Source organism: Halichoerus grypus, chromosome 3 (assembly GCF_964656455.1).
Source record: "Halichoerus grypus chromosome 3, mHalGry1.hap1.1, whole genome shotgun sequence".
NCBI lineage: Eukaryota > Metazoa > Chordata > Mammalia > Carnivora > Phocidae > Halichoerus > Halichoerus grypus.
In genome coordinates this window covers 29,677,649-29,695,810 of record NC_135714.1, presented here as the reverse complement: position 1 = coordinate 29,695,810, position 18,162 = coordinate 29,677,649, and the positions used below count along the sequence as shown (strand labels likewise).

At 36.7% G+C, this 18,162-nt stretch overlaps 1 protein-coding gene across 4 annotated transcripts in view; it reads left to right on the top strand.

Moving 5' to 3' along the window:
- Nucleotides 1–18,162, top strand: part of ARAP2 (ArfGAP with RhoGAP domain, ankyrin repeat and PH domain 2) — a 183,982-nt gene that overhangs the window by 67,797 nt on the left and 98,023 nt on the right. For all 4 annotated transcript variants that reach the window (XM_078068483.1, XM_078068484.1, XM_078068485.1 and 1 more), the window contains exons 10-15: nt 1,194–1,309; nt 3,948–4,147; nt 7,281–7,366; nt 8,317–8,499; nt 12,514–12,688; nt 13,143–13,277. In XM_078068483.1, coding sequence (XP_077924609.1) covers nt 1,194–1,309; nt 3,948–4,147; nt 7,281–7,366; nt 8,317–8,499; nt 12,514–12,688; nt 13,143–13,277 — 895 coding nt within the window. The remainder of the gene's footprint in view (nt 1–1,193; nt 1,310–3,947; nt 4,148–7,280; nt 7,367–8,316; nt 8,500–12,513; nt 12,689–13,142; nt 13,278–18,162) is intronic.

Genomic DNA, 18,162 nt, shown 5'->3' with positions numbered 1-18,162 from the left:
CCTCCCCCCAACTCCTACCCCAGGAATTTTTTATATTTTATTGACCAAAACTAAGACATATGACCCCTTCTAGCTTGCAAGGGAGATGGGAAAATAGTACTTCTACTTTTAGCCTGTTGAGAGAAGGCCTGTGAACTTTCACAGTCTCTGCCAGAAGTATTCTTATTGAAAATGGACCAATATTTTTTGTAGCCTGTCTTTAGTATGGCTACTTTTTCTAGTCAATTTGAATTTTGGAATTCAGAGCACATTTAATCTGAACCTGTTTACATGCATAAATCTTTTGAAGTAGAGAATAATTATATTTTTAAGGTGTTGAGATTATTTGATAAATCAAATTCCCAAACCCTTATGATTAGATAACAATATTTCAAACTTTAATGCTTTTAGAAGGTAGACCTTGTAGCCTTTTGAACAGTTTCTAATTTTGGTGGGACAAACTGAACAGATTGGTATTGAACTATACTATAGGTATTGAACAAATGGCACTTTTCATACCAAAATTGCATTAAAGGAGCTTAAGAATTTAATTGAAGGAATAGGAAAGTAATAAAATATTGGGAATGAAATAAAATTATAAAATAAGTAATGCTTTTGTTTGAGAGTAAATGAGAAAAATAATGTGACAGAGCAGAGGTCACATCACAGAGTAAAACAAAGAATAATCAGCTTGGGTTTCAGTCACTTTCTACCACATACAACTAGCCGTGCTTTCTAAGTGACTTTCATTTCTTTGGGCCTCAGTTTCCTCTACTTTTTTATAAGTAGTAACTATAGCAGCCTCACAGTGTCATTTGACTCCCCTACTTAGAAATTACTAGGCACATGCTAAGGGCTAGTTAACTCTTAGTTTCCTTTGCTGAATAGATAAGGATGAAAAAGTGCCTAACTTAGAAAAGCAAGCATGTACAGTTCACAGTCTGTGTCCTAGTCAACTTAACATTTCATGTGAAAGAAGTCTGTACTTGATCAGTAGCCCAGCTGTCCAGCTTGCAATGGGACTGGATCGAGAGTGCCTACCTAAAATAAGAAAACCACTGTCAATCCATTTTTAATGACTTATTTAATTCTACATGTATATGTGTAGTAAAATTTAGTAGGATATAATGGATTTTAAAGAATATAATTGTACTTGCAAAATCCATATTTTTGTTTCTTTATAATGTTGTTACATATTTTTTTCTCCCAACTAGGATTTTAAGAGTGGACTTGGTATTACCATAATTCCTATGAATGTAGCAAATGTAAAGCAAGTGGACCGAACTGTAAAACAGTCTTTTGAAATAATCACTCCCTACAGGAGTTTTAGGTAAGCTATATTTAAACTTTTGTGTTTGTGTTATTCCAAGAAAGCTTGGGCGATCTACTTTTACATTGCTAGTGGTGGTTTTATTTCTTATAGATCACATAATAAAATCATGTTCACTGTTTTCTGTATTATCTAATTTATTAACCAGTATGTAAAAACACCTCATAAAAGTGACTTGAATTATCACACAACCTGCAAAGTTACTAATTTCATGAGATTTGGGATGTTTCTTTTCTTAATACCTTTTTTTCTTAGTACGCTTGATAAATATATTAATTTTTTATCAGCAAGTATATGAAAAATTCCTTCACATTTTGAAGGAATGAAGAATACTACATTGTCTTTAAGCTGTATTTTTATTTACCTTCTTTTAGCCTACTCAGATGTAGTCTTCCTTTAAAATCAATTCCTGATTACAGTTGCTCCATAATGATTTCCTAAAAGGAACTCCTGATTGAAATAATGGTGATGGATCTCATAGCACTTATTCATCAAATATTTTAACAGTTTATTATATGTTTTGTGTTACGGTAATCTAGTAATTACTTCATATGACAATGAGAAAGAAAACTTCAAGTTCCTAATATGTTTTAATAATCTATAATAACTCCATAGCTTTGGTACACAGAAGAGGCATTAAGTCAGTATCTGTGAGTTCACCCACATTAATTCATTTGTTACAAATAATCAGCATATCACAGGGTAGTATGCACGTCAGAGGCAATTGTTCAGAGGCCTTTGAAGGACTAACAATTACTTAGCAATTTCAAAAATACTCCCAAGTCTGGTATTCATTTCATCTGTCAGATGTGTCGCTGGCTCAAATTTTGAGGAAAAAATAATCACCTAAAGATTAACAAACTTTATTTTCACATAGGCAGATTCAAGCCTCAACTGAAAATGCAGACATTGGCTGAGCTGTTTTTACTCATAGTATTTCTGACACAAAATATGTGGTGGGCTTTTTCCTCACACCAACCAATTCTCCATGTCTCCAGATCCCAAGCGGGTGTTGGGATTCAGTCCTATTCCAACAGCAGCTACTTGGCGTGAGCATTAGACCCCACAAGTTTAAGGGCTCAATCCCACAGAGCTGCCTTCAATTCAGACTCCAGTCACAAGTACTGGGTCCTCAGCTTACCCACGCTTTGTTCTAACTTGGCTGCAAATTGGGATTCCCAAGACCCCAACTCCCCAGGTTCACTAATTCGTGAGAATGGCTCGCAGAACTCAGGAGAACAGTTTAATTAATTATTGCCAGTTTATTATAAAGAATGCATCTCAGGAACATCCACATGGGAGAGCCACACAAACAAGGTACAGAGCTTCCATGCCTTCTCTGGGTACATCACTCTTTCAACACTTCAATGCATTCATCAACCCGGAAGCTTTCTGAACCCTGTTGTTCAGGGGTTATTATGGGGGGGGGAGGTGTTTCATTCTGTAGGCATGATTGATTAAACCCTTTGTCTTTGTTGATTAACTCAATTGCTAGCACCTCTCCCATCCCTAGAGGTCAGGGGGGTGGGGCTGGAAGTTCCAACCCTCTAATCACATCTTGTTCTTTGTGGTGGCCAGCTCCCATCCTAAAGCTATTAAGTCCTCCAGCCACAAATTACCTCACAAGGATACAAAAGGCACTTGTCACTCCAAGAGTTTTAGAATCTGTGTACCAGTAACCCAGGTGCAAAGACCGTTGTGCCATATTGGCTGTGACCAATCTCTATGTAAAAGTGGAAACCACAAAGAAGTTTATGAATATTATGCTGATGATGGCAAAGTGCTTCAGAAAATATCCATTGTAGGCCTCTCAGTTTCCTTATGGGTTATTTGGAATATGTTAGTCATCTGTTATTTTCATTATATTTCAAAACATTTTCATCTTCGGAACAGAAAACATGACTGTGAAACATTTTGTGGGTCATTGGCCGAGTTTGGAGCACTGTAGCACATTTCCTGACACATTGCAGATACTCACTAAACATTTCTTGGAGTGAACCCATGGTTAATGTTTTATCCCTTTACTCAGGTATCCAGTAAACACTAAGAATTAGGATAAATCAGAACATGGCTAAAAATGAGTTAGAATTCCGTTAGAATAGTAATCACTTGAAACTTTTTTGATTTCTCAGTTTCTTAAAGCCATCTGGACATTCTTCTCATTAGAAAAGAAAATCTATTTTTAAGACTGAAAAAAATCAAAATTTCTGGTGGGTGTTTTTGATAATTTAGTTTCAGACTATCATGGCATACTTTCTTGGCAAAATAATCCAATAATCCCGAAAGTCTGAAACTCAGCCAGTATCTCATTGATTATTATATAACCACTGCTTAGGAAACATGGCCTCTCATTTAAGCTGTTGACCTAACAAGGCGATTTTTATATCCTGGTCAGAAAAATGTACATATTAATTTTGGTTCAAGATATGTAAACAAATTCATAAACAATGTGGGATGTTAAAGGAAAAAAGATGGATTTTTAAATTAGATGATTTTTAACAGAAAAGACTATTCAGCTGTCTGGAAGGCATATTTTTCAGCTGCTGTTTAATTAGTGAAATGAATATGCAAACTGAACATACCGCTTAATTGGCCTTTACAAGAGAGATCAATAATGCAGAAACATTAATTGTCTCAGCTTTACAGCCGAGTCTGAAAAAGAGAAACAAGAGTGGATTGAAGCTGTGCAGCAATCGATAGCAGAAACTCTCTCTGATTATGAGGTAGCTGAGAAGATTTGGTTCAACGAGTCCAACAGAAGCTGTGCCGATTGTAAAGCCCCGGACCCTGACTGGGCATCCATCAATCTCTGTGTTGTCATCTGTAAGAAGTGTGCAGGTAATTAGTGATCAGTTATGCTCAGCACTGTTTGGTAGCAGATTGGCACTGAATGCTCTTTATTGTCATACGTAATGTGTCCCAGCCAACAGTTGTGAAAAATAAAAACGGAGGAGGCTTTTACATTTCAATTAAATTTAGAAATATCTTGTAGTTCTAAACTTCTTTTATGCATGACTTAGACGTAAAAATTGATTTTTAAGCATGTAATCATTTTGAGCGCCTCCTGGTCCATGTGTGGATGTTAAAAAGACAGTGTTGAAATTTTTAGATTTTAAGGTGAGTGTGTTTCAGAATGCACCCTGAACATGCTTGCATCTTTGCATGATTTGCCCACTTTTCCCCAGTCATATTTTGTAAGATGTGTATTTCATATCAAGTCATTCTGAGCTCTAAACTTGGTACAGCAGATCCCATATCTCTTCTAATGAGAGTGTTTATCTAGAAGCATTTCCAAAGAGTATTGAGGTTTCTGACAGTAACCAGTACTATGACTGGTTATCTTATTGTGACTTTACAGCTTACAGACCATCTGACAGCTCAGTGTATTTGGGGGTTCATAGTTGTTCCAGTGAGTGGAGGGAATGGACCCCAGCTTAGGTGTGTGGTCATAGAGGTCTTGAAGAAACTTAGTCGTGTCCTAAACTTTACGTCAGCATCCTAGCTTTACCAGGTACTATGCTGATCCTGGGAATTAAAAAAATGTATAAGAGATTGATATTGCAGTAGAATTACAGTTCATTGCAGTAGAATATGATAATGGCAAGACCGGAGTTGAGCACAGGTTTCATTGAGAGAATACGGAGGAGGAGCACTACCTCAGTTAGAGCAAAGGCTAGGACAGTTTCTTCAATCCTCAATACTTTTCAAGAGTTCTGTGCTTCCACACTTCTTAACGCGCTAGATTTTCTCAGGAGCTAATTAACATCAATGGCAACAAGAAGAAGCATCAGCTAATCTCCCTCTACTTTGTATTTCTTCCCAACCTTTTTTCCTCTCCAGTCTCATTGGAAGAGAGCCTTTGTGTTGTCCGAGGCTATTGTTTCTACTCATGTCTTCTGCTTCTTTCTTCTCTTCTTAGGATCCTCACCTCATCGCTTATTCCTTCTCTGTAATTATTCAACCGTGGTTTCTTTTGTTTCAGCATATATACTAACGCATGTCTGTATGTTGACACTAGCTTCCTGAAAACTTCCCGTTTCCCTGTATGTATCATTCTCTGTCTCTTTTCCCTTCACAGACAGGGTACTTTCAAGAGTAGAATTCTGGGGGTGCCTGGGTGGCTCAGTCATTAAGCAGCTGCCTTCGGCTCAGGTCAGGATCCTGGGGTCCTGGGATCGAGCCCCATATCGGGCTCCCTGCTCCGCAGGAAGCCTGCTTCTCCCTCTCCCACTCCCCTTGCTTGCGTTCCCTCTCTCACTGTGTCTCTCTCTGTGAAATAAAATCTTTAAAAAAAAAAAATAGAATTCTGCACAGATTTCCTTCATTTCTTTAACTTCCTTGTTTTTCTTCATCCTATGATCAGTTTTCTCTTCTCTGTAGTCCAGTAAAAATATTTTCACCATGTTTCCCTGTGTATTTTACCTCTCTGTTTCTGTGTGGTCCGTTCCTATCTTTATTGTCTTCTCTGCAGTATTTGGCACTTCAGTATTTGACCAGTGTGTCTCTCTGTGACTTCCCATCCTCCCTTACCTTCCAAAATACCATTTTCTCTTTGTGTGTTCTTAATACTCTGGTCATTCTTTTTCAGGTTACTTTTCCTTTGCCTGGTCCTGAAATACATGTGTTCCTCTGGGTTACATCCTCAGTTCTCTTTCACTCCAGTGTTCCTGGTTGATGTTATTTATCATTTTAAGTTCAGCACTCACTTATGAGTGGACAGTTCTCACCATGTTGGACATCGTACTCGTGGGTCTACCTACTGGACTCTTTTCTTGGATGTGCCCAAGATACCTCAAAAATAGCATGTGAAAAATGGAGCTCTCATTGCTGCCCAGCTTATTACATAAAACTGAACATTCTCATTTATTCTAAATCTTGGTCAGAAGCAATACTGTCTACCCTACATTCAAGCCTAAAACCTGAGACCCTCTTGACCCTTCCCCTCCCTTAAAGCCAACCAAGTCTCAGTAGTTTTTATCGCCTCAGGATTTCTGAATCTGCCCTCCCTTTTGTGCTCCTCCTGCTTGTCTCAACTCAGATTCTATCTTTTTTTTTTTTTTTTTTTTTGCCTCCAAGACTCCAGGGGTTCTTTCCAGTTCTTCTACCTGTTTTCTGAGTTCAACCCCTTTCAGTATTGCCTAGTTGGTCTTTATAAATGCAAACCTATGCATATTTCTGCCATTGGGATTTTAAGACTTAGTGCTCTGAGTAGTTACCATTTTAAAGAAAGGAGGAAAGGACCCTCTTACCTAATGTAGAGAGAGGAATGAACTTTCATGCTCATAGGCAAAAAGTCATTAAGATAGGGACAGTGTCTTAATACCTTATTCTCTCCTCAGCCTAGAAACCCTGAGACACATTCCTGGGTGCCCAGTAATGACTGAATGATGATTACACAGCATAATTGAATCGATTGTAATAGAATGCTGGGCTCTTATTCTCTTTCAGGCATATAAGTAGAATAAAGAATCCACTTCATATTTTTAGATACATGTTTATTAGAGCTGTTGCTAGTTTTTTTTTTTTTAGGCGTAAAAGGATATCTATGTTTACATACATGGAATTTAAACAAACCTATTATAAAGGTTTTCAGTAACCTCTAATTGCTAGTTAATTACCAAGTGATGAATATACACACATACATATTGGTATACATATATACTTAGTTTTAAAACTATAGTTTTATACCACTACAGGGTAGTGATGAAGATGATTACTGTTATCTTCATTGTGGTTGGGATTTCTGTGTAATTATCACCACTACTTTTAATGCTATTGGCATTAGGAAATTAGATATTGACGTGTTTTAAGTTGAAAAGGTATATACACACACACATACATGAATGCATACACACATTTTTTAAAAAGTTTTAAAGATTAAAGATTTAAAGATTTCAAGATTAAAAATAAAAGATTTAAAATACATTTACATACAAATTGAAATAGAAATGCAATTGTGTCTTGACTTCAGGACAACATAGATCTTTAGGACCAAAAGATTCCAAGGTTAGAAGTCTAAAAATGGATGCCAGCATCTGGAGCAATGAACTCATTGAGGTAAGTCCAGCCTAACTGTGGATGTGGTTAGCAGGGATCAGGTGGTAGTTAGCAGTGGAGTGGCATGAATTACTTTAGGAGCTCTTTGATAAAGTTCTCACCACACTGTAAAAAATGGCTTATAACCTGTTCGGTAGTAGTAGCTTCCTACTTCAACTTTTAGAATGCTTCTTAAATGAGATAGTTATTTTAAAAATATAAAATACAAGGAATTTAGTAGTAATAGCTACTTTTAAAGGCTTGACAGCATTCTTTTTTTTTAAAGCCAGAATTTCTTTCTTTTTAACCCAGCATGGATAAAATATTAGAAAAGTGAATGAAAACATTTGGCAAAATTTTGTCTTCTTTTTCTTGGCCATGCTCTGTCATTAACTGTGCTCATGTCTGACTTTCTGTCTCCTGTTTCCGTTTTCTTCTTGGATTTCAGTAACCCTCTCAACCACATTACCCCACCTCCTAGGCTGTTTTAAATGAATCTGTCTCTATGTGACCTTCAAAAAATAATAATGCTTTTGCTGCAATTTGGGTTGCTTGCAGTTTCTTTTCTAGCTTATCTTGTACCGTTACTAAAAGCAATGAGGCTATATTTAAAATAGAAATAATATCTGCTTTCACACACCATCTTCCTGAAAGATATGGGTTTTTCATGTTTATGCATATTTTATACTAAGTTATTTTTTTTTGGGCGGGGAGTATGCACATGGGGGCAGGGAAGGGGCAGATAGAGACAGAGAATCTTAAATAGGCTCTATGTTCAGTGTGGAGCCCTATGTAGTGCTCGATCTCATGACCCTGAGATCATGACCTGAGCCAAAATCAAGAGTCGGATGCTTAACTGACTGAGCCACCCAGGCACCCCCTAAGTTATATTTTAATATGTGAGTCAGGTTTTTGTAAATTCAAATACATTTTATGAACTCATATTGTTTTATAACTTTCTGACAATTTAGCTCTTTATTGTCATTGGAAACAAACGAGCAAATGACTTTTGGGCTGGTAATCTTCAAAAAGATGAAGAATTACACATGGATTCACCCGTAGAAAAGAGAAAAACCTTTATCACTCAGAAGTACAAAGAAGGAAGATTCAGAAAGACCCTACTGGCATCTCTCACCAAAGAAGAATTAAACAAGGTATCAAAAAATATATAACAGTAGACATGGATCTTAATGTCTTTTGAAATATGGGTCAAGGATTTTGAAAAGAATTTTAAAAAGTCCTTTACTGTTTGATAAAAGTATTGTTTAATGTTACTTTATTTCCATTTGCGAGATTGTAGTATTGATTTTACCACTGTTTTACTTAAGAATTCATTATCAATAGTGAATAAATTCTTTGTCCATAACATGAGTTTCCAGCTAACTTAGGCCTCTTCCAATATTCTGAGAACTGTGGCAACTTTCCTATTTTAGGGACAGGACACTAAGCGTAACTTCAGCTTGTACATTGCTGACACCCTGTCACCAAAATAAACATCATTTATTCAGTGTATTGTTACAAGCGATGCTTTGCTTAGTGCTGTTGACCCCAACTGGTGTTTACCTTTGGCTGAGTGATTCCAGACCTTCTGGTCCCTGTTTTTTTGCTGCCCACTTGTTCTTTACCCTTTTGGCAAAGGATATGGTAAGCATCCTGCCTGATTTCTTTTTTGAAATTGCTGCTTCAATTTCTTACGTGTTAGGAGGCTCGTCCATGTAGAGATATTTAATACATGCCTGTTGTTTTTGTGCTTAGAGACTATGTTCTTTCATGGTTCCCAGTTTTTTAGTATGCTTTTAGGGGCAGTACTTATGGATAAAAATCCTCAAGTAAGTAGCATTATGCAGAACATTTTGGGAAATAAATAAAGGCCTTTTTCATCCTTCTGTAGAAATTACAAGATCATACAATTGATTTACATTTCTATTGGATTATTTCCCCTAAACTAAGTTTTTAGTCTTTGTACATCTTTGGTGATAGTAAAGTGAGGCCACCGATTGATTTTAAAGCAATGGCACATAAAATATGAAGGCTTCAGAATGGGCAGCTAAGGTAGAGGAGAGTGGGGGTGATGGTATGGGGATGGTGTTTGGGAACTATTTATATAGGTTATTACTAAGATACTTTGTTTTGGCTGGTGGTTTCATTGGTGTTAAATACATTATTAAAATTGACCAGTTATACCAGACATGCATGAAATAATAACAACAGGGTACATAAACCAAGGATTTTGATTAATTCTGTGCACCAGAGGTCTATAATAAATACATATGTAAATAGTAAGTTGTGGATTTTGGGAAATAATTGGTGAAATTGTAGAACCAGGGCATAGATTCCTCTAATGGTCTCTTTCTTTTTGATAGTGATGGGTATCTTATTAGCAGGTATACTAATGTCCCCAAATAAAGTGCTGTCTGCCACACCACACAGTTTCCATTAGATAAGTTTTACATTAATTACTAGCAATTGAATTATTCTAAGAATATTATAGAGAAGTCTACCCATTGGGATTTATTTCTACAGTGGGCTTCTTAAAAATGGTACTCTTAATGTCAGCAAATAATTTTTACAAAAAATATATTTAATTGAATAGACATATTTTTAATTGAGATATAATTTACCTACAACATTGTATAAGTTTATTCAACCTGTTGATTTGGTACATTTATATATTGTGGTATGATTGCCACTGTAGCTATATCACATAATTATTGTATTATATCACATAATTATCATTTCTTTTTTATAGTGAGAACATTTAAAATCTAGTCTCTGAGCAGTTTTGAGGTAAATAATATGGTATTATTGATTATAGCTACTGTGCTGTTCATTAGATCTTCAGAACTTATTTATCTTCTAGTTGCAAGTTTGTACCCTTAAACATCTCCCCACCTGCCAGACACCCCGTGGTAACCACATTCTAATCTGTGTTCCTATGAGTTTGGCTTTTTTAGGTTCTACATATAAGTGGTGATATATAGTATTTATCTTTCTCTGGCTAATCTCATTGAACAATATGCCTTCAGGTTCCATCCATGTCCCAAATGGCAGGATTTCCTTATGCCTCATGGCTGAATAGTATTCGTGTGTGTGTGTGTGTGTACCATATCATCTTTATTCATTCATCTCTTGATGGATACTTAGGTTGTTTCCATATATTGGCTATTGTGAATAATGTTCTAATAGACATGAGATTGTAGATCTAATACCATTCTAATAGGTGTGAGATAATCTTTCATTGTGGTTTCCCTGATGATTAATAATGTTGAATATCTTTTCATGTAACTGTTGACCATTTGGATGTCTTCTTGGAAAAATGTCTATTCAGTTTCTCTGCCCGTTTTTTAATCGGATTGTTTTTGAGCTTGTGAGTTCTTTATATATTTTAGATATTAACTCCTTATCTAATGTATGGTTTGCAAATATTTACTCCCATTCTGTAGGTTTGCTTTTTCATTTTGTTGATTTTTCTTCAGATGTGAAGCAGCTTTTTAGTTTGACAGAGTCCCGCTTACTGATTTTTTTTTTCTTTTGTTGCTTGTGCTTCTGGTGTCGTCTCCAGGAAGTCACTGTCAGGACCAATTTCAAGGAGCTTTTTCTTGTGTTTTCTTCTAAGAATTTTAAGGTATCAGGTCTTATGTTTAAGTCTTTAATCTCTTTTGAGTATATTTTTGTGAATGGTGTAAGACAAGGCTCCAATTTCATTTTTTTGTATATGAATATCCAGTTTCCCAACACTATTTGTTGAAGAGACTACCTTTTTTCCATTCCGTGTTCATAGTGGATGGATATTGATTGCACACTTACAAGTTCTGAGTTCTTTTTTAGGTTCTGGGGATACAATTGTAGTAAAACGTAAATGTGCTTCTTTTATTCATGAGAGTTGTAGTCAAGTAAGGGAGACTAACCGTGAATGGCTGGAGTCCAGTAAATGTACCATAACAAATACATTGTGCTGTGAAGGAAAACAGTAGTGGGGAGATGGAAGAATAAGAGGAAATATGTGTGATTAAATGTGGGAGGGCAGTCAAAGGCTATTGCAGTGGATGGGATGTTAGCTGGTATCTTTTTCAACAGCCTCATGTTGCAGATGAGGTAAACTAAGACTCAGGCAGGTGAAGGGATTGCCTACGATCACCTAGCAAATTGGTACAAAGTCAGGTATAGGTCGTGCTGTTTGATTCCGATGCAAAGGAAATTCTGTAGGTCAGCTAGACCATGGTAGGAAAGGTACATTTTTTAACAGTTAACCGTGCAGGGCTGGAACTGTGAATGCATCGTGGGACTTCTTGGCTGTCTACTCTGAGCTACCTATTGGGATATTTAATGAGCAGTTATTCTGAAGTTGCATTGTAGAGGGTAAATTAACCAGTGATCTATCTGGGTGCACCATGTCAAGGAGGAGGTGAAAGGGTCAGTCCGGGGCTAAAAAATCAGAATCAGGGTGCCGAAATCACAGGATTTGGAAGCACATGGGAAGCCAGTAAAGTGAGGAAGCAGAAAGAGAGGATGAGGAGAGAGGTGAAGGCAGCTTATTACTTCGAGGTAACAACAAAAGCAACAACAACACAATTAGATTCTGGCAGTTGCTAGTGTTTGTACGATGATGTATAACATAAGTCAGGGTTGTTTTATTACCCCCTGCTTGCCATTCCTCCTCCCCACCCGTACCCCACACAAAAGGAAAGATACTGGATTTGTTTTGCACTCATCTTTCAAATTCCCAAAGCACAACAATACTTTAAAAAATTACATAGATCCGATTAGGCTGAAAAATACATACATACAACATTTATATGACAAAACATTTAACAGATACTTCATTATTACATTTTACATGTTTTGCATTTTCTGAGCAGCCAGCCATTATCATAGTACATAAGCATAAAAAATGTCTTCCTAAGCAACTGTGATGGATTGGAAGGTTGGAACATCACAGCAACAGAACAAGGAATTAAAACTTGGAGGGCTTAGGTTGTAATTTCAATTCATACAAAGCAGACCTTTTGAGCCTGGTACTTAATTCAGGGCATACTTATTATTAGCTTTCTAGGTTAAAAAAGAAATACACACTTCATCTTACAAATGGTTTGGCAGACTTTCACGCATTTTAATAGCTAGAATTGTATTTCCTTCCCTTAAAAGGTGTGTTTTCTTTTAACGACCAGGCTCTGTGCACTGCTGTTGTGAAACCAGATGTTCTAGAAACAATGGCTTTGCTGTTCAGCGGAGCGGATGTTATGTGTGCAACTGGAGACCCTGTGCATAGCACCCCCTACCTGCTGGCCAAGAAGGCTGGACAAAGTCTGCAGATGGAATTTCTCTACCATAACAAATTCTCCGGTCAGTCCCTGTCCCTACATTAGCCTGGTCTCTTCTGATATATCTCCAAAAGGACTGAAGTACAAATCTGCATATTTCTCAAATAAGAAAAACCATCAGAAGGAAGACAAGGGTGATTATTGAAAAGATAGAAGATGCTTAAAACCATGTTTTGTTTCGTTTCAAGGAAATTGTTTAGGAAATATTTTATATTTCTTTAATCTTATAAAGATTAAAACAGTTAATCCCACCTAATCATTTTCACCAAAATTAATTCTGATTTTCATATGTGAATAATAAACATAACAAGTGCTTATTTGCAAATTCTGTGTGACGTGAGATAAATACCTGTGTATTTATTCTGTGGTGAATTTGAAGTAACTTCTAGCTAAAAACTCACCTACATATTCATAAGCAAAGGGAAAGTATTTACATTTTAGATTTCAAGTGTATTATTTCTGTATTTTTTTTCCAGATTTCCCTCAACATGACATTCACTCTGAAGGTGGATTAAGTCAAGAGCCCTCCCAGTCCACGTTCCTCTGTGACTTTCTGTATCAGGCTCCTTCTGCTGCTTCTAAACTCTCTTCAGAGAAAAAACTGCTTGAAGGTATCTTTTCAGCTTCTTTTCGACTTTGTTATCTGACAAAACTTTATTTCATTTTCAAAACAATTATGTTTAAATTTTTATTTTTTTCCCTTAAGATGTTAGATTTGATCTCGCAATAGAGAAATATTTTTTGAGGATTTATAAATGCTTCAAGGCACAGACATGATTTCATGCACTGCAGCAGGGATTTACCACTGGGTTGGAATGCTGGTGAATTCTCAACAGAATTCACTGATGTCTCTTTACGGCCAACCAACTCTGTTTCAGGATTTAAGGGTTATTCCAAAGAAATATGAAACTCAGCCCTTTCCCTTAGGGACAAACACCCTAACTGGGGAGATAATAGAGATAAATGTCAACACATAGGCAGAACTGACAAGTTTTCGGTTTGTTCTGATTATAAGCGTATGTGCGTGTGAGTGGAATACAGCTTAAGCATGGTTTCAAAAAAATGATGGGAATTAATTCAACAACCTCTTCTAGGTTTGGGGAATTATCTGAGCAGTCACGGTAGGTGTTTCTCCATCTCTGCATCCAGTGTGTCGAGCGTGTGCTAATAAGCATTAGGAATTACAAAAATGAATAAGACACAGGTCTCATGTTCAATACATATGAACTAATTTGGGAAATATAGGCCGAAAAATATAATGAGATCTGTCTTAATGGAACAAAGAGAATTTTAAGAGAGATTAAGCTGTACAGGCCAATTGGTGGTGGGTGTTTAGAGGCTCAGGAGCCTGGTATTAATCCCCTAGGTGGGATAATCCAGCTGTACTACTCTATCAAAGGAACAATAGGATGAAAAAACTCACTTTAGAGTGTTAATCCTGATCTTTGTGCATTTAAAGTGATTATTTCAGTATAAATGCTTTATATCCAAAGAAATGATATCCCTAAGTAGAATTATATTGGGATTAGCCCTACTTTATTAGATTTTCCAGAAAATAGTAGCTATCCTTTAGTGAACAGGTACTATGTGTAAAGAATTGCTTTAGGTACTTTATGTACATTAATTGTAATCCTCATAATGAAAAATGGAGGAGCTCAGCATGAAACAGAATTTTACATCTGATTTGTGTTATAATTGTTATTGTAACACTTTGGCCTTGGTCAAAGTGTTATGCTGGGTGGCATTTTGAATTTGGATGTTTTTGGTTCTTTCAGTAATTGGTTATTAAATGTCGTCCTGCACTCAAACTAATAAAAATGACAAATTTTATAGAGATCTTCTCGAAATCTTCTATTGCTCTTCAGTATTTAACCCTTAGGTAGTCAGAAGCTGGTCAGAAATGGGGAGGGAGTACCTGAATAATCTGTGAATTGGCTATAGTAATTATTAAAATAATTCTAGGCGGTTAATGCACTTGTAAATAAGTTTACAAGTTTTCTAAAATATTTCTTCTGAATAGTAGGAGATCTTAGACCCACCCTTCAAATCACTTATAAAAAGATGAGATAGGGAATTTGAAATAAGAGATTTTCTTTCTAAAACTAAAGTGTATCATAAGCACTTTGCGGCTAAAAATAAGCTTTCATTTATTTTTTGGCAAAAATAAAAAACATTGTGCTTATAATATTTATAGACTTAACAGTTTGTTTTAATATTTCCTTGAAGATTGCTTTTCTTAATCACTTGGGGAATAAATTATGTTTTAAACTTGTAACTAAATCATTCTTTCCTTTTATCTTTTATAAATTAACTATGGATTTTTTTTGTTAAATTTTATTTCCAAAATTAAAAACTGGTGCATTCTTTGTAATTTAATTGGGGATGTTTTTTCATTTTGGAACATCCTGTTTTAAGTAATATGAAATTAAGCTTTTGCACTTTGGCTGTGTAGCACAACAGAAATGATTTCATTGGAAAATAATCTCCTGGTAATATATTCTTTGATGGTCTTTGTTTCTTCCATCCAGTTTGTCAGCAACTTCTATCATTTCAAACTCAAAATAGATCTTGAATCAGTTGGCTCCTCTCCATCTTAACTAATAGAATCCTAGCCCAGCCACCATCACGTCCTACCTGGGCTGCAACACCCCCCTTAATTTGTCTCCCAATAACTAACCTACCTTCCTTCCAAATCATTCTCCAAAAGCAGATTTAATGATCATTAAAAATGTAAATCAGATCTTGTATTTTCATTGAGTATATTCATCAGTTTCCCATGACAGAATATATCCCTGTTCCTTAGTGTGACCGAAGAGAACCTCCTGTCCCTTCCCTCTTCATCTCACATATTCCTCCCTGTACTCACAGGCCTGGCCCCACTGTTTTCCTCTCCGTTTCTGCAACGTGTCATGTTCTTTTCTGCCCTTCTGGACTTGTACAATTGCTGTTCATTTTGCCAGGAGGGCACTTCCCCCAGTTTGGCTTTTTTCTCATTTTTCAGGCATCAATTTAGTGCTACTGTGGTATGCTGTGACTGGTAGCTCTTTCCTTTCATGGGGTTCTTCTTATTTCCATCATGGCATTTATTGCATGAAGATGATCCCTCCTTTATTGGTTTCTCTCTCTCTCTCTCTCTCGTGAAAGCTCAATGAGACATGAGCATTTGCTGGCTTATTCAAGATTATCAAATCTTTGGTGCCTACAATAGTGTCAGCACAACAGTAGTCATGTGTAACTATTTGTTGAATAAGTGACCATTTCTCTTATCAAGTTATTACTGGTGTAAAAGGGCAAGAGACTTGTTAATATTTTGTTTTTGACTTGTGCCTAAAAAGATATAGTTGTGGGTCAACAGACACGTGAAAAGATGCTCAACATCACTAATCATTAGGGAAGTGCAAATCAATACCATCTTATACCTATCAGTGTGGCAAGGATCTAAAAGACAAGAAATAGGTGTTGGCAAAGATGTGGAGAACCCTTATGTGCTGTTGGTAGGAATGCACACTGGTGCAACCACTGTGGAACACAGTATGGAGGCTCCTCAGAAAATTAAAAATAGGAACACCATATGATCTGATGATTGCACCGCCAGGTATTTACCCAAAGAAAGCAAACACACTAATTCAAAAAGGTATATGCAGCATTTTTTACAGTAGCTGAGTTATAGAAGCAACCTAAATGTCTATCCATAGAAGAATAGATAAAGAAGACATGGTGTATATATATTACAATGGAGTATTACTCAGCTATAAAAAAGAATGGTATCTTGCCATTTGGGACACTATGGATGGACCTAGAGGGTATTATGCTAAGTACAATAAGTCAAATACTGTATGAATTCACTTATAATGGAATCTAAAAAGCAAAACAAATGGACAAATAAACAAAGAAAACCAGAAACAAAATCATAAATAGAACAAACCAGTGGTTGCTAAAGGGGAGGGGGTTGGGGAGGATGGGCAAAATAGGTGAAGGGGATTAAAAGGTACAGGCTTCCACTTGTGAAATAATTAAGTCGTGGGGATGAAAGCTACAGCATAGGGAAGATAGTAATATTGTAATGATCTTGTATAATGACAAATAGTGGCCGGTGATGACTGTGCTCGTCATGGTGAGCACTGCACAGCGTATAGAATTATCAAATCACTGTTGAATACCTGAAAGGTATGTTGTACAGCTAAAAGCAATATAACATTGTATGTCAGCTAGACTCCAATTAAAAAATTACATAATTGCTGATGCAGAACATTTTGTTCAGAAAGTATCTGCTTAAAAGTGAAGAAAAAGTTGAACTACCAAGAAACAAAGTTCTGTTTATTGTTGTTGTTGTTGTTGTTTCTCAAGATGCTGTAGCGGTGTTACTCCTGTTGAGCACCAGCATTATGGAAACAAATGAATTATTTGGAAAGATTTAGAGATGAAAGTGTGTGTGTTGCCTTTGCCTCTGGCCGTCAGCGCTTGTCAGGACAGCCGGAGAGCGAAATGATTAAACAGGAAGAAGAAAGTCAGGATAAAATGCATGCAGTCCTTCAGAGAGTTACAAGAGGCTTCAAGTCGTCAGTTCAGGTTTTCAGGATTCGAAGTTCTTCTAGCCTCAGGTTATGAAGACTGATCTGTATTTTTCTTTTTCTTTTTCTTTTTTTTTCTTCTCAGTTTAGTGTTCATGAAAAGAAAGATTGATAGCTCGTGTTAAACCTAAGTATAGAGCTGAATAATAGCATCCTGGTTTTGTTTTCTGTTTTCTACCCTCAACCATGTTTTTTCCCCCTTGGTGTCTTACCGTGATTTGTTGACACGGTGTTTGATTTTTAAAAAGAAAGTGGTTGATATGGTTTGCTAGAAACTCTATATCATCTGTTTATATTTAATTTCATAAATTAGCATTGAGGAATTTTGAAGATCTTTTGTTCTATCAATGCCTAGCTTGTATAGTCTTAAAATGTTCGAGGCTAAACCACATTTATTTTATTTATTTATTTATTTTTTTAAAGATTTATTTATTTATTTGAGAGAGTGAGAATGAGAGAGAGAGAGAGAGAGAGTACATGAGAGGGGGGAGGGTTAGAGGGAGAAGCAGGCTCCTCGCCGAGCAGGGAGCCCGATGCGGGACTCGATCCAGGGACTCCAGGATCATGACCTGAGCCGAAGGCAGTCGCTTAACCAACTGAGCCACCCAGGCACCCCAACCACATTTATTTTAAATGAAAAGAATTCCTTGTGTGTATTCCTGTTTTCAGTGAATGCTGAATACCATCAGTTTAGGAAATCCTTCATCAGGAAACAACTTCATGGTTTCAAAAAATAATAGTTTGCCTTCACTGTCTTGGAGTTACTGTGCACATGTGTATTAGAAGCTATGACCTCGGGGCGCCTGGGTGGCTCAGTCGTTAAGCGTCTGCCTTCGGCTCAGGTCATGATCCCAGGGTCCTGGGATGGAGCCCCGCATCGGGCTCTCTGTTCAGCGGGGAGCCAGCTTCTCCCTCTCCTTCTGCC